The 15,784-nt window shown below is 42.0% G+C and overlaps 2 protein-coding genes across 6 annotated transcripts; one reads left to right on the top strand and one right to left on the bottom strand.

Moving 5' to 3' along the window:
* Positions 1–272: 272 nt before the first annotated feature.
* ehmt2 (euchromatic histone-lysine N-methyltransferase 2) lies at positions 273–10,924 on the bottom strand. Of its 4 annotated transcripts, none has more exons than XM_034094714.1 (29): positions 10,888–10,918; positions 10,192–10,231; positions 9,685–9,754; positions 9,419–9,580; positions 9,068–9,324; positions 8,812–8,866; positions 8,597–8,679; positions 8,359–8,499; positions 8,149–8,217; positions 7,682–7,802; positions 7,236–7,322; positions 6,874–7,010; positions 6,640–6,783; positions 6,206–6,537; positions 5,880–6,110; positions 5,634–5,716; positions 5,441–5,547; positions 4,892–5,014; positions 4,697–4,798; positions 4,462–4,566; positions 3,818–3,972; positions 3,541–3,708; positions 3,290–3,434; positions 3,094–3,171; positions 2,752–2,867; positions 2,445–2,531; positions 2,272–2,350; positions 1,556–1,731; positions 273–1,003 (listed from the first exon to the last, which is right to left on the bottom strand). In XM_034094714.1, exons 4-29 carry the CDS (start codon positions 9,531–9,533, stop codon positions 823–825), a joined length of 3,477 nt encoding a protein of 1,158 aa, XP_033950605.1. In that variant the 5' UTR covers positions 9,534–9,580; positions 9,685–9,754; positions 10,192–10,231; positions 10,888–10,918; the 3' UTR covers positions 273–822. The 4 variants fall into 4 exon arrangements, with proteins under 4 accessions (XP_033950605.1, XP_033950606.1, XP_033950607.1 ...); XM_034094715.1 differs by having other exon boundaries at positions 10,192–10,226; positions 10,888–10,912; XM_034094716.1 differs by having other exon boundaries at positions 10,192–10,249; positions 10,888–10,904.
* A 175-nt stretch (positions 10,925–11,099) lies between these two features.
* Positions 11,100–15,493, top strand: LOC117455193 (zinc finger and BTB domain-containing protein 12-like). Of its 2 annotated transcripts, none has more exons than XM_034094594.2 (5): positions 11,100–11,304; positions 12,572–12,775; positions 12,878–13,072; positions 13,345–13,551; positions 13,732–15,493. In XM_034094594.2, the coding sequence occupies exons 2-5, from the start codon at positions 12,572–12,574 to the stop codon at positions 14,827–14,829; spliced, it is 1,704 nt and encodes a 567-aa protein (XP_033950485.1). In that variant the 5' UTR covers positions 11,100–11,304; the 3' UTR covers positions 14,830–15,493. The 2 variants fall into 2 exon arrangements, with proteins under 2 accessions (XP_033950485.1, XP_033950484.1); XM_034094593.2 differs by having other exon boundaries at positions 12,567–12,775.
* Positions 15,494–15,784: the final 291 nt, after the last annotated feature.

The raw sequence follows: 15,784 nt of genomic DNA, 5'->3' as shown, positions 1-15,784 counted from the left end.
TCTTCCTTTCTCTGACTGGGCCCTGTGGAGCTTTGCATAGTGGCTTGTAGCTAGCTGCCCCCTGCTGATAAGACAATAACACCAACAGGAAATGCTTTTTTTGGGCCACATCTCCCTATAAAATCCTAATATATAATGACATATATAAACAATAATGACAATATATAAACATAATGACATAAAGATAAAAGGTATAGAAATTACAGGATACTATAGGATTACATGGAATATTGTAAACCAGTGAGAAACATATTTAAAAAGAAAATGACACATTCAATACAAGAGCCCAAAGATCAACCAATGAGCTAATTTATTAAACTAAACGTGATAAAGAAAACAATGCGTATAAAAATAAAGAAAATAAAGCTACGACAATCATCCAAAGTCAACATCCCTCAGGTCCTTGAGTCCAGTATGGGCTAAAGGGTTGGCCCATGACTGAACTGTGTTGAAAATGCAAAGTGTTAAGAAGTGTTTTGTTGGCACAACAGAAGATGCACAGTTTGGGACTCGTAATGCACAAATCGTCATGAGCTAATGATATAGACATTAATATACAGTAGATATACTGTATGCACAGAATCACAAATGTATGTGTTTTATACCCACACAGTTTAAACATAATATAAAAAGGCCCATGTTCTCTACCATATACATGATCAACTCTAAGATGGCAAGTTTGGGAGGAAAATAAGGACATTTCAAGTAGAAAAACAGCACCATGCATCAAAAAAATGATATAACCCACTAGGTGTATTTTCATTGCAAATGTTCACATGTGAAGTGGGTGAGGTTAATCCAAAGGCCCCATGGGTAAGTGTTTTAAGAGTTTCCCAGCATGCTCATCCCACAGTCAGCTCCTGAATCTGGGCAAGCATCCAGTCGAGCCAGTCTGTTCTGCTCGATGGCGATGGCCTCGGCCGAGTGCTTGCATTTCTCTGATCCACACTGACAGGTGAAGTACTTGCTCTTAATGTCCCAAAATCGGTCTCCATAGTCGAATCTGATGAAACAGGGAAGAAAATATATATTTGTAAAGCTGTTCATCGAGGTTACAGCCAGATGGAGTTTCAAACAGATGAGTTGTTAACAAATAAGGGTCCTTCATTTGTATACAATACATAATGTAAGGGAGAAATGTAAGGGAAAGGATAAACAGGAGAGGGTAGAGAAGGTAACTAAGGAGGAAGATTAACGAATAAATCATTGGTCCCCGACTGCTCTACTGAGTTATTTTCATATTCTTAGATTTGTATAGTATACATGCATTTCATTTATCCGTTTTTCTTTTTTTAAGTTAATGATTTTGAAAAATAATTGACATTAAAATGATTTTATAAATGATTTTCATAATCAATTAATATAAAGATTTGTTCCTCCCATTTAAAAATGTCAGATGTAAGATTTCCAGTTAACTATTTCATAAAACAAAGAAAAGCACAATATTTACATAATTTAGAGAGGCTGAAACAAAACATTAATAAAATATAAAAACAAGGAGGGAAATAAAGAAATAAGCTCTGAGCAGGTGATCATAAACGTCTCAGCTTCTCACCCCAGCTCCTGTCCACTGAGGATGTCTCTGGAGCTGAAGAAGGCGATGCGGGGAAACCTCAGGTCCTGGTGCAGCATGAACACACGCACCGGGATGAGGTTCGGGTCACACAGGTGGTTGATGAAGCGGCTGATGTTGCCATAGTACCGGGCATCAATGCAATACACCTCACCATCCTTTAGCAAAAACAAAGAAAACATGCATCGTGTTAGAATTCAATCCCTACTCAGTGCTCCAGTTTAATAAATGAAAATGTTACACGATTTAAATATGCTTTTGTATAGGATGAACTCCATCTAAATACGGAGACAGGCCACCAATGAATACAGCTGATGTTTTTTGCAGTATTTTACAAATAAATAGTGTCCGAAGCAGAATTTTAATAAAATGTATGCAAACATCTTTTGCCAATTTTAGATAAACTAATTTGATTGATTCTCTACATTAAGGAGGTGATTTATTTAAAAAAGTTGAAGTTATAAGTTCATCTAGTGTAATGTTAGCTGAAAGACTGCAGTAAGCTGAGGTTTTTACCCAGCTCAGCAGCGGATGTACTGTTTTTTTCTCCATGAGTTAAGTTCTGGCTAATTATTCACTTTAATAGTTATGTATTATTGGTTATACAGGAAATATAGCAAATGTTCCTTGTCATGTTTTCCCCTCCTGTCATCTCTGTTTTGATGAAAAACAAAAGCATTTTCTCTTGAAAGGTTCACCTTGTTGTCCAGGTCAAACAGGTAGGAGTCGTCTTCTCTAACATCGGCCTCTGCGTCGGAGATGAGCTCCCCTACATATCTGAGTGGAGGGAGGTAGAAAAGCTTATTTTCCAACCTGTAGCTTTACACATATTGTAAAGCAACCTGTTGTGTGTAAAACAATCCTCTCTTACTCGCAGATGAAGCTTCCCTGGGGAATATCCTGCAGAGCTCGAACTCCCCAGCCCATTTTCTCAGTCCTGTAGAGCTGAAGACGAACTCTGAGGGGAAACAGGACGAGGGTTCAGACTCAGAGTGAGCACTGCGGTTATTTGTCATGCAGGGGCCAATGAATACATGTTTTGCAACAATGTGTTGCAGCCATATCCAGCTCTTTCCTTCCAGCCAGTCACTTCACAATGTCATTTTTTTGTTGGAAGGTCGTCAGTGACATTTGTTGATTGGTTGATAAACATTACGTTGGACGAGTTTAATTCTTACTTGATGCCTGCCTGTACCACTCTGTTCTTGCATGTTCGGTAACAGGAACACGCCATGTTGCATTCAAATATTAGTGGAGGCTCAATTTTGTTGAATTCCTGGAGTAGTCGCTGGTCCTAAAAAAAAAGAAATAGTGTAATAAATTGAGATTAGTATCACTCCTTTAGTTTCCTCTGTAAATAATGAATCCTTTTCATTGATGCATGGATCTCACTGACTGAACCAAAGCTCATTTATTCTCATAATTGCAGAATGTACCACATTTTCAGGTCAAGGCTTTGAAAAAGTTTTTTTTACCATAATACATAATTAATTTGGCCTTAAAACAAAATGTATTTTTACCTTGTCGTACCAGCAGCGGATACTCAGTTGTCCACAGAGGCAGTTACTAGACGAGCAGTCATCAGTGCAGCTACAGTGCTAAAGACAAGACCAAACATGTATGAGTTGCATTTTCATTGCAAATTACAATATTGTTTGTTAGTAAAAAAGAAAGAAAATTATGAATTTTTAATGAGAGCGTGGTATAATATTTTACCTGCAGGTGTGTAATATTGCGGTCTATGTTCATTGCCGAAGTTTCACAGTTTTCTGAAACGTATTTGTAGTCTGACGGACAGCCCTCGTCGTCCACTGCGTTCACGCAGGGAATCGGGACGTTCTCATAGCCCTGTGCAACGTCACTGAAAAATAAACATGGAGTCAAATCATAAAGAATAACAGGAAACAATCTTGTAATAAAGAAACAGTTTCTTTTTTAAAGACATGGCTCCACAAAATAACACCAACCTGCAGATGATTTTCTCGGTCCGAAGCATACGATTGGTTATTCCCCTTCTTAGCTTCCTGTTGATCTGGAGGGCGACCCACACCGGCGTGTCGGACCGAGCGAGGCTGAGAGGCGTGTCTCCTTCCCTATTCACGACGTCAATGTCTGCACCTCTGGACAAGAACAACCTGCAGAAGAAACAGTTGGAAAATTGATGGGTGCTTTTGGCTCCAGAAAATGCAGAGAATTCATATGACTTCCATAAATAGGCTTAAGTTTATGATGACATCGACTCACGTAACACATTCCAGGAAGCCCTCTCTGGCGGCGATGTGAAGCGGCGTATCTCCGTGCAAGTTAACTGAGGCGAGGGAGCAGCCAGAGTTCATGACCAACTCTGCTATATCCACATTCCCTGCATACGCTGCCCAGTGGAGGCACACGTTCAGCTCCTGTTGGGAGGGAAGAGACTGATTCAAGTAATAACCTTTAACATTTTCATGGAACTTACATATAAAAGAAAACATAACATATCGGGTATGTCATTCTTCTGCAGATGCTCCTGTTCAGAGCCCAGGGAGATTCCTACTAAGGCTTGTCTTTTTTCACTGGTCAGTGAAGAGGAGTCAGAACAGCAGGCAGAACAATCATTACATTGTCATTACAAAGTCAATTACATTGTTATTTTTATAAAAAAATTGAATAGTAGCAAGCCGCAACGGCAACATGTTCTTGAGCATAAAGTCATAGAAGATATCAGACAGATAGACAAATACACGACATGCACAAACGTGATCTATCCCCCCCAAAAAAAAAAACACACACTTGCTGATTTGCAAATATAAAAACAGGCATACTCAAAGAAGCAGCTACAAAGTAAGCAAAAAGGCATTTTACATGTAACACCATCTCCAAACCTCAATGAACTTGAAGAAACTTACTTTATCACTAATGGTGACATCAGCGCCTCTGTTCAGCAGCACTTTAATCACATCTACGTGTTTGTGCTCTGCAGACCAGATGATGGGCGTCCAGCCCCCGGTGTCCTGAGATCAAAACGCCAGGAAGAATCGGAATCAACCGAACCAGTAAAACAGATATGATGGTCAAACTGACATTAGTTATAGACAAGAAGTGATCTGTTGGGCCTTTAATACATGTGGGTGCTTCCTTTACCTGTGCGTTAACATCAGCCTGCCCTGTTTCCAGCAGCATGCTGACAATCTCCAGGTTTCCCAGTTTGGCTGCATGGTGGAGGCCAGTGTATCCATCCTCCTCCTGAAGACATCAACAAACACTGAACTCCATATCAACCAAACCCCTGAAACTTCACATTTATCTTTTCCATTGTAGGCACTAACAGACACTCACAACATGATAGACGCAGGCTCCGTTCTGGACCAGATAGTGAGCCACCTCAATGTGGTTGTTGACGATCGCCTCAAGCAGAGGGGTCCTACGGTCCTTGTCCTGGGCATCCACTTGAGCTCCGGCCTGTTAGTACACATTCAAATATAACTATTCATCTTTGGTAAAGGACCAGGAAGGATTCATTAAATACACAGAATAATGAGCTCTGTGTTTTGAGATATGCTTTCAATAATACAAGCAGTATACACGCCTGAGCGATAGAGCAAGCATAGCCAAACATTCCTGTAATACAATGTGTATCTAAAGTAATAATATCTGACTGTTTCATCTGTTATATATGAATAGGCATTTTTCTTTTTCTCACCGATGCAGGTTTTCTCATATTAACTCTGGACATCAGCTGCAGTTGTAATTAGCCATTTGTACACACTTTCTCAAAATAGAAACGTTTCCTTCACAACAGATTACAGGAAAGTATCTTCATGGAGTGTAAAGCATGTGTCCTAATCACCCAAAAAAAACAACGGCAGATGCAAACAAAGTGTTCACCTGTAGGAGAAGGTAGCAGACTTCCAGCAGGCCTCTCTGAGCTGCAGCATGGAGAGCAGAGCGCCTGTTCTGGGATTCAGGCTGGTATGTTGGATCTATGCCCTCCACTGTGAAACACACACAATGCACACAGTTTTAATACACAAATATTGTACAAATATATCATGATTTCAACGTTTTCAAGCCCACTCACTCAGCATGAGCAGGACTCTCTGCACTTCCCCCAGCTTGGCGGACGGGTAGAGCTGGCGGGGGTGGAACCTCAGTTTCTTCCTTCTGGCAGATCATAAAAACAACAACCACCAACTTAATTTCAACTGGTCTGATGTGCAGTTGTCCACAGAATGCTCCTTTGAAAGAGTCAAAGCAAACCTGAACATGATTAAGAAGATACGTTACATCCTTGTACAAGTGAAAACAGTCAAATCTAAACTCCAACCTCTCGGTGTCCTGTGTGAGGATGGCCTTCTGCAGCGCCGCCCTGCTGGGCCCAGGTGGAAGTGCACTGGGGCTGATGGGTTTCCCATTTGGCATACAGAGGGAGGGTCCCACGCTGTCCACCCCCTCCTCTGCTGGGGGGAGGGTGGCCTCAGTGGCTGCAGAGGCTACAGGCTGCGGAGGCTGCTGCTCTACTGCCAGTGTCACCAAACCATGGCTATGTATGCGTGCACTGAAAGAGGCGAATAAGGAGCGCAAAAGGAAAGAAAATGTAATTTTTACAGTTTAATGGAACCGATCAATTTCTCCCAGGTCATCCAAATTTACCTGACAGGTCTCTCTGGCATCTTCCCATCCTTCATCCCTCCTGTTGAGGCTGTGAGTGAGGGGGCGGTGGGGGCGGAGGGCGGCAGTGACGGGGTGGTGGTGGAGGAAGCAGACATGGTGACGACGGTGGTTGCCGAGGATGTGGCCGAGCTGAAGGATGGGATGGTGACCTCCTGGGCCTCAGAGGCATCTTCCCCGCAGTGAGGACAGAAAAGCATGCCGCCGCCACCGCCGCCGTTTGATCTGCTGCGCCCACCGCCCAGCACCGTCACACAACCACGGTGGAAACGGTGAGCGATGCGCTGGTCTGGGCAGCACTCTAGAAACGTGCCCTGAAAGAGAAAAAAGGTAGGAATCAAGAAGGGGAAAACCTTCATTTTAAGCCATAAGATAGTGCTTGTAAATCCCTACAGTAGATGGGTTAAACTCTTTACCGCGAGGCAGAAGTATCCACACCCAGGGCAGCAGTGGTGTTTGACCATGTGTGAGCGGTGGATCTCACAAAGCATCATGAGGGGCACCCGACTGGACGGACGCATGGTCTCCCCTTTCATAGTCCGACTGGTACAAGCCCTCAGCTGAAAGATACAGTTTGAGATGTGAGCTTCATAAACTACAACAGACCAGCAGAGACGTCATGCTGCTCTCGAAATCTAAACAACACAAACCTCTCCATTGATGCTCTCAGTAGCCATACACTGTCTGCTGATGCGGTGGCTGCTGCTGTCCGCCCGGGGAGCCTCCATCCTGCAGCTGCAGAGAGGAAGCTCCTCCAGCCGCTCCGTGTCTCCTGCATCACTTCCTTCTGCAAAGGGAACAGAAAGATTTAAACGTTTATGGTGTTTGTCACCAAGAGAGTATGGTCACCAAAAGGTTGGGAGATTGATTATATTTCAGTCTGTCCATTGTCTATTTTTAGCAGTCATTTGAGAATGTTGGGGTAAGCTAGCATTGACAACTCAGCCATTTCAAGTTTGTTTTTGACTTTTTTCCGATTTACAAAAGGGAAACGTATGTATCATTAACTCACCGTGATGAGGAGAAAGAGTCAGACTGTCGGCAGCGGAGATGTTCAGAGCACCCAGAGGAACCTCCGTGTACTCAGTGGCCCTTCCTGCTGTAAACCGGATAACAAAGTATAAACATTGGTCATGAGAGAGACATGTACAGATCTTTTTAACTGCACTCCGAGACATATTCAGCGCATTGGAGATCTTTCTGTATCCTTCCCCTGACTGGTACATGTTAATAAGTGGGAAATTGGCAAAGCAATGGCTATAGTTTCCAGACAGAGGAGGAATCAAAGCTTAAAATCACTTTTTTCTCTTTGATCATACGCATGTGATCCTCATTCAGCTTATGGTCTCACCTTAACTGACTGCACCAGTGAGCATGTAGTTGGATCAGAGTAAAGGGGGCTGAAAGCTTGCTTTATACATGATATGTATATTTAACCCACTGAGTAAAGTCACTCACCTCCTACTGTCTCAACCACGTCAGCCGAGATTCTCTCTTTTTCCTGGTCTGATTGCTGCCACGAAGACTCCTCGTTCTCATTTCTACTCTTGACAGTTCTCTTTGTTTCAGACTCTGAACCCTGCAAGGGGAGATATATTGTCTGTGAAGGGTGGCGAGACATAAACTGGTGATTTTAAAACACCAAACAGAAGGGGGCATGGAGATGCAGGATTGAGGTGTCCTTTTTTAACACAAGCAACATGACAGCGCACATTTTGATGATCATGTAGCCTATATGTTTGCATCTCTACGGTTTGCATGGACACACATATTTCTGCCACTGTTTTCCCACTGTTGATATAGTTAAAAAATGAAAACCTTTTTATAATTATATATATATAAATCTTCATATTATAATTTATATAATATCTATTACTAGATAAGAATGTAATTATCAAGCTAGTGAAACAAGTAAAAGCACTCACATGATCTGACATGTTCACAGACCCTTCTATGTCTTTACTTTGTCTTGCTTCCGCCCCACCATCTTCAAACTATTGATGAAATTTGACAATAGTCAAATAAACAATTATTCCTTCAGTTGGTTAAAAAAACAAACATGCATCACATGCATATGCTAATATTTGCATCAATAACAACTGTATGTGAACCATAAGTAGATCAAAGCGTCAAACCTTTTCTGAATCTTGCATGGACGGACTGGAAATAGGAATTTTCTCGGCAACTTCCTGCTTTAATTTCCCAACACTGCTGTTGCTCTTCTCTGGTGCAGTTTTGGTAACGGTCTCCACTTTTTTATGAAATAACGTTTCTGCCTGAGTTTTGAAAGGAAAAAAAACATTACATTCAATCAAATTGCATGTAATCTTATGAATAAAAGTGAGTTATGTGTGGGCAAAGACAGGATCTTACCACAGTTTGAGCATTTTCTGGAATGTTTTCTGATTGCTCAGGCATGTCTTCAGATAAATGACCAAGTTTTCTCCTTTTTGCAACTATTGAAAAATTAAAACCACAACAGAGTGAGTGTTCACTTATACAAGGGACTCTCACTTGTTTATTCATAGAAACTTTATTATTTTCCAGAGGAAAACATTAGTTAGCGTGAGTATGCGAAAGCCACTAACCCTGTTCAATTTCAGAGGATCCTGAAGGTATCACAGGCGCTTCAGTGTGGCTCATCTGTGAAATAAAAACCGTCAGTACCGCCAATTGAGCAAATACTAGACAATGTGTGTTTTGTTGGAGGCTGAATTATAAATCACATTTTACATTTTTAAATGTTTACTCAGGTCAAGGAAAAAGGAGCCAAATCAATGTTCAAGACAGAGGTACACATTCTCGTTTACATTTGAATAGAAAAGCCCTGCTTTGTAGACTCACCTGCCCGGTTGCAGGCCTGTTCATGGTCTTTCGAGCCCGATGAATCTTGGTTGGGGGAGGGGAGACAGAAGGAGATGAGGAAGCTGTGGCAAAAGAGGAAGAAGAGGAAGAAGAGGAGGACGACGGGGAAGGAGAAGGTGCCAGGATGGATTTACTACTGCCGGCTCCAGAGACACTCATCTTAGCTCGGCCAGGGGACAACACTGAAGACGTCGAAGGAGAGGGGGACAATGATGGAATGGACTTTGCTGCGTGTCCTTGAAGAGAGAGGTAAAGACATTACTGTGAATTCATTGATAAATCTTTTTGAAGCCCTTCAATCATTTGCTTCTACTGATTGCAAAGCCTTACCTGCTGCTGCTTTGCTAGGGGAGGACGCAGGTGAGCACTTCTCTCCCTCCTCTCCAGCTTTGGAAGAGTCCTTTCCAGGTTGCAGAGATGACAACATTGATGCAATACCACCCATGGGCTCTGTCTTCTTGGGGACAGCAGCTGTGGTGGATGCTGCATTATCTGGAAAAGTAGTAAAAATACAAAAATCAGACAATAATTCAGCGTATTTGAGTACCTCAAAAGCACAGATTAAACTATTAAATTCTATCTCCCTCTATACATACCTTCCTTTACTTGACTTGGACCAGGTAAGGACTCTTCTGGTGTTTCTGAGTCATTTCCTTCAGGAGGCTCCTGGCAAAGAACCAAGAAAAAAAGAATGTAAGAAAACATCAATCTGTTATTTTAAAAATATCCATTTATTCACTGCAATACACTGTAACAGAGACACACATGAGGAGCAATTTAGATGCAAATTAGCTTTGGAGTAATGTAACGATGTACACAACTGGACCCTTTCACACACTATAAATCTAAAGTACTAATATATACAGTACAGTACAGTTCTTTGTAGTTTTACCAGGTAAAAAACAAATCTTTCAACTGTTTGATGCCTTGGCTTGTAAGTAATGCAATATTTTATCAAATGGAGAATGGATAACTTGTGTGTAATAAGGAGGATAAGTGTTGTTTGTGATCGTTATTGTGGCCATTATAATTATAATGTAAAGTCAATCTTTTCTACACCTATATTCACGTAATTATATATACAGTAGTCCTGTAGTCTTTACCTTTATTTGTCCGTCTTTGTTGTCCTTGTTCCTAGCTGTCCTTGTATGATTACAAATACTGTTACTTGACCTAAAGTGTGATTCTGATTGTCCTGCTTGCTTTATAAATCTGTCAACCAATGGCAGATGGTGTCTGTTGTTACGTCAAATGCCGCCATCAGTCAATCAACCCATTCATGCATTTCTACACATTTCAAAGCATCAGTAGTCCGTCAAATAAAACGGAAAGCAGTGAGATTCTGCACACTTACTTTATAAAATCCTCCCTCGAAATCCAAATATGTAAACATGACAATGTGTCTTGTGCGTAGACTGTGGGTCTTAACATTAGCTTTGAAAACTGAACATACATCATACAGAAGCAAGATACTATACAGAAACCGAAAAACATAACAAGACTAACGCAAAATGATGAAAATGTAAGGAATAAAGACAGAGGAACCGACGAGATAACCAACACATTAACAACATAAGAGCAATTTAACACAAAACATGTTACAGGCTAACGAAGCTAGCACTGTAGCACAGCTTTCAACAAAGAGCTCCTATACATCGACAAGGAAAGACATTTTGCATCATGACAGATTGCTACTCTGGTGGCGTGTTTTTGCTATGTATGCTAATGTGTTTACAAGTTGTGAAACAAATGTTAGTGTCGTTAGCATGCAGTTTTGAGTTGCAGAAAGGCTTCGCTACCTTCGTTGTTGTCTCAGATGCCGACATGTTTCGCGAAGCAGAGCATAAACGTAAAAGGACGTGCCGCGTCACCACTAGAGCCGCGTCACCACCGAGAGCCACGCCCCCTGGTCGCTGATTTTTCAAACAACTGATCTGAAGTCAGTGAGCGTTCTCTGATGAAGCCTACTGTAAGGAGAAGGTGTTCCACTGAATCCGATTCCAGGTCAGTTTACTAACCAGAGATCAGCGGTTTCAAGAGGCGCTTGCTCCAAAAAAAGAGGCCAAAAAGTAAACAGAAATCGAGGTAGTAATGTTAGTTAGTGGCAGCAGGGATGAGGAAAATCAGCGTAACAACATCTGAATAAACTGTGTCCCACAAATGCAGATTTGTTTTTAAGAAAGCCCAGGAGACATTTAACAAAAGAAAAAGGCGAGGTGAGTAAGGACAACGTTTCTAGATAACTGTGGGGCGTCTGTGTGTTCCTGTGTTTAGTTATTACCTATGGTTATTACCAGATGCAAGCAAGCTAGCTTAATGCTAACGCTAGCTAACGTTGAGGCCAGCAGAAAAGGATGAAAACAATCATGTGGTGATGGATTTCAGCCAGCCTCATTGTATCATACTCCCAGTATTCCTCTAACACATGCAATGCTGATCTTTGTCTCAAGCCCACTTCTCTTAGCTTTATCACGTTAAAGCTGTCGATTTACCATTAACATGAGGATGAAGTGACGTAGATGCCATACTACAACTTAGGCTACCAAATTGAATGTAGCACTATAACATGTAACTACAGTAAGTAACAGATTCAAGGTTCAAGGCTTTTATTATTATTATAGATTAGTAATAGAGTGCCACAGTGACGCGTCCTAAACCCCGGAAGTAAACTCTTTCCGGTTCCTTCGACAAAACACAAATTGAAGAGACAGATCACGTTTTTTTCACAAAACGTGATCTGTCTCTTCAATTTCTGTCAACCACAGAGCTATTTTCCAAAATCCTATGGAGAAATTGCATTGGTTTTTGTTGAAGGACCCGGAAGTGGTAAAATGCTAACTTACTTTCGGGTTTTAGGACGCGTCACTGTGGCACAGAGCGCTACTGATTTGGCTTTACAGCATTACAAGCGACACAATCATCCCTATTGTTACTTTGGTTAATGTTCAACCTGAGGTAAATGACCAATAACTATTAAATACTATGTTGATTATATTTCATACAGGTCATGTGATGTCATTCACAAATAGCAGTACGTTAACATTTGAAAGGCCATGTAAAGTGGTAATTAAAAACCGGTATATATTTGTCTATGTTTGTTGTTGAGTAATTACTTAGTTTAGTTTGACTTTTGTCAAATATAATCAACAAGTTGAGTTATCTTTGTAAACCAACAATCATTTCGTAATTCATAATTTAGATGACCAAATATGTATATATGCTGACAGTTATTTTATTCTTATTTTTACTCATCTCCTATTTCATAGTCTTTTATTATTATTATCATTATTATTTTAATTTTGTTCTTGATTTTATTTTTTATTTTATGAATCTGTATGAATCTGTGCTGTCCTGTTTTTCACGCTTACCCTGTTGCTGCTTGTACAACTGAATTTCCCCACGGGGATTAATAAAGTTCCATCTTATCTTATCTGATATATCAGTTTAATTACATGAATGCTTCCCCAATTCTCGTCAGACAAGATGGAGATGCTGTGTTTCCGGTTACCTGGCCACGGGGACACAACCCTAAAGCACCTGAACACACTGAGGGCCCGTCAGCAATTCTGTGACATCACTATTGTGGCCAGCGATAACCAGACCTTCAGGGGCCATAAAGTTGTCCTGGCTGCCTGCTCGCCTTTCCTGAGAGACCAGTTCCTCCTCAACCCAGCCCCAAAGCTCCAGGTAGGCAAATGTCAACACTCACAATGTCCCACTGACAAACTCTGTCGTTGTGTCTCTCCTCAACGCGCTTATTTACGTTATTTGTTTCAAATGTTTACCCAGGTGTCGATGCTGTACAGCTCCACAGTGGTGTGTGGTCTGCTTCAGTCTTGTTACACTGGCCTCCTGCAGTTTAACCCAGAAGAGATTGTCAACTACCTGACTGCTGCCAGTTACCTACAGATGGAGCATATTGTGGAGCGCTGCCGTGGAGCCCTGAAGAAGTATGTGCAGCTAAAAAACCCCGGTCCAGCAAAGGTCAGTTATCCAGAATAAGTTGATACACAAGTAGATACATGTCATACAGTTATGGAAAAGGCTTGTGTCTTTTACTTTTCCTGTTGTTCATTGTGAAAATTGTGAGAAACTGAACTGGTTTTTCCCCATTTTTATCCTAATCATATGTTATGTCTGAGTTATTGTGTGTTGGGATGGGGCATGATTTTCAGTTCTACACATTATAGGCATTTTGATAGCTAATGCAGTTTTGTTGTAGCAATGGCATAATCTGTGTTTTTCTGTTCCTCTAGATGACTTCAGAGAAGAGCCAGGCTCAACCTTTAATTGTCAGCGGAAGTGTTCATTCTGTTGCATCCCCTCCCACCAGCCAACCCTCCCCTTTGCATCTACACAGTCCTGTAGTGTGCTCAGTGGAGGAGAACAGCGGAGACATGTCTGCCCGGGGAAGCAGTCAACACTACCATGGCAGTCCCACTTTGGACGAGCCATACATTAAGGTTTGTGTGTGAAAGAAAACCTACATTTGTGTTGAGTGTTAATGAATATATCTGAATGTTGGACTGTAGGTTAGACAGAGCAAGCACATTTGAAACATGTCTGGGGAATTTTGAGTGGTGTATTTCACTTTTTTTTTACAGCGCCACCTTTCCTTATTCTGTCTTAATTTGTTGTTACAGGTTGGCGCATCAGATGAGGAGGAAAAGGCTCGACAGGAGGACTATGATGTGTTCAGAGTGTACATCTCAGAAGAAGATCAGATGAACAGAGACCGGGAGGAGGAGAGAGGAGCTCCCTCTGAAGGAACACAGGATGCTTATTACCCAGAGACTGACGGTGTGGTGATTGGAGAAAGCGGTGAATATGAGCTAAATCCAACAGAAGATAATCTCAGTACTGGGGGACTTTCAGCTGAGGGGCTCCGCGCTTTCAGGCGCAGGCTTTCTGACCCTAAAACTGGGCGGGGCAGAGGGAGAGGCAGGGGTTTTAGGAAAAGAAGGTGGGTGTCAACACAGGAGAAAAGACTTCCAAACAACCAGGATTTGTGGTACTTAGCAACTGCAGGAATGGGAGGTATTATGAACATGGACTACAACCAAGAAGGGCCAAAGACAGGAAACCTCCTCTCCGTTGAACTCCCACAGTTAGACTACAGTATGGGTGACACGAAGGGGGAAAAGGTCTCACCAATGGGAGGCAACAGTTTGACCCAGTGCGCCCTGGAGGAGTCTAGTTGTGGTGCTGGTGAGGGAAGTTCAGGGCTAACGACTGTCGGGACAAACGAGGGAGGGGATGAGTCTGTCGCGGTGGTGGGATCTACCTCCAGTGTGTCTGGGCCTGTGATCTGTGAGCACTGTGGCATCACATTCCCCTCCGCCCAATCGCTATCCTTCCATTCCCGCTCCACCCACCTGCTTTACACCTGCCCCTGCTGCGGCAAACACTTCCACCACTCTGCCAACCTTACCCGGCACATGGCTGTGCATCGAGGCGGTGGCAAAACTCACCAGTGCCCCCTGTGCTATAAGACTTTCACCCAAAAATCCACACTGATAGACCACATGAACCTCCACAGCGGCGAGCGGCCACACCGCTGTGCATACTGCCACGCCCGCTTTGCTCACAAGCCTGCCTTAAGACGCCACCTGAAGGAACAACACGGAAAAACCACAGGGCAGAACTCTCTACATGAGCAAGAGGAGAGGGAGAGAGCTGCAACAATACGAGAGGAAGAGCAAGAGTGCCTGGTTACTGAACAAATGTCATTAAAGATGTAAAATATGTTCTAGACATCTTAGCTACTCGGTTGCCTACTGCAGTTACATTTTGCAGAGCAACAAGTCCAGTGGGGAGGTCAGTCTGTTGGGGCATGGCACCATGTAGATATTAAAATAATGGTACTTTTATTTGTTTTTTTCAGACTCTCTAAATAACCCTAACCCCTAGGATTAATGTTTGTTATTTTGAGAAATGAAAAAGTTAATGTGGAGGAGCCAGCTACCCGCTATTAAAAAGTGGCAACAGATAACCCACAAGTACCAAAAGAACAGTTAACCCCAAAATAAAAAAATCACATTTTTCCTTTCACCTGGGGGGTATACTACGGGTATACTATACTTTTTAGCAGGCTAGATATCCATGGTAACTTATGCTGTGATGCTAACCTGGAGGGTATACTCGGTATACTACGAAGCAGGATTTTCGTTTAGCAAGATAACTTATTCGGATTGGTGGTGCTCCAAGCCAAAAAACTAATTTACCAAACAAATTTGGGGTGAACTGCCCCTTCTTAAGCAAGAGCTGGAAACTGACTGTGATGCCCTTATAAAATGTCACTGTGAAAATTAAAACATAAACATGTTTAAATATTTTCAATAAAATGACTAACCACAGTTCAAAGGTATGATGTAAACCAGTGTGAATAAAAATTTTGGAAAGTTTCCTCCTAATTACATCTAAAAATCATTCAATTGCACAACATTAGTCTACCAACCCAGATATGATGCTGGCAGAGGGACACCTGCCTTGTTCTTCTGTACATTTTTATATACCTGTTGGGGTGTCGTGTAAAAACATTCAGAATATACCTTAAAAGTGGGATTTTTAAATAAACAGTTGCTCATGCAGTTCCCTAACTCCCTGCCCTTCCGATGTTGAAAAGTTGGTCTCAGATTTTCAATACTTCCGTGATTACACATACACGTCTCACATTTGGTCTTTGTTGCCCACTGA

This window comes from Pseudochaenichthys georgianus, chromosome 11, assembly GCF_902827115.2.
Source record: "Pseudochaenichthys georgianus chromosome 11, fPseGeo1.2, whole genome shotgun sequence".
In the NCBI taxonomy this organism is placed as follows: domain Eukaryota; kingdom Metazoa; phylum Chordata; class Actinopteri; order Perciformes; family Channichthyidae; genus Pseudochaenichthys; species Pseudochaenichthys georgianus.
This window is presented reverse-complemented; position numbering and strand designations above follow the sequence as displayed.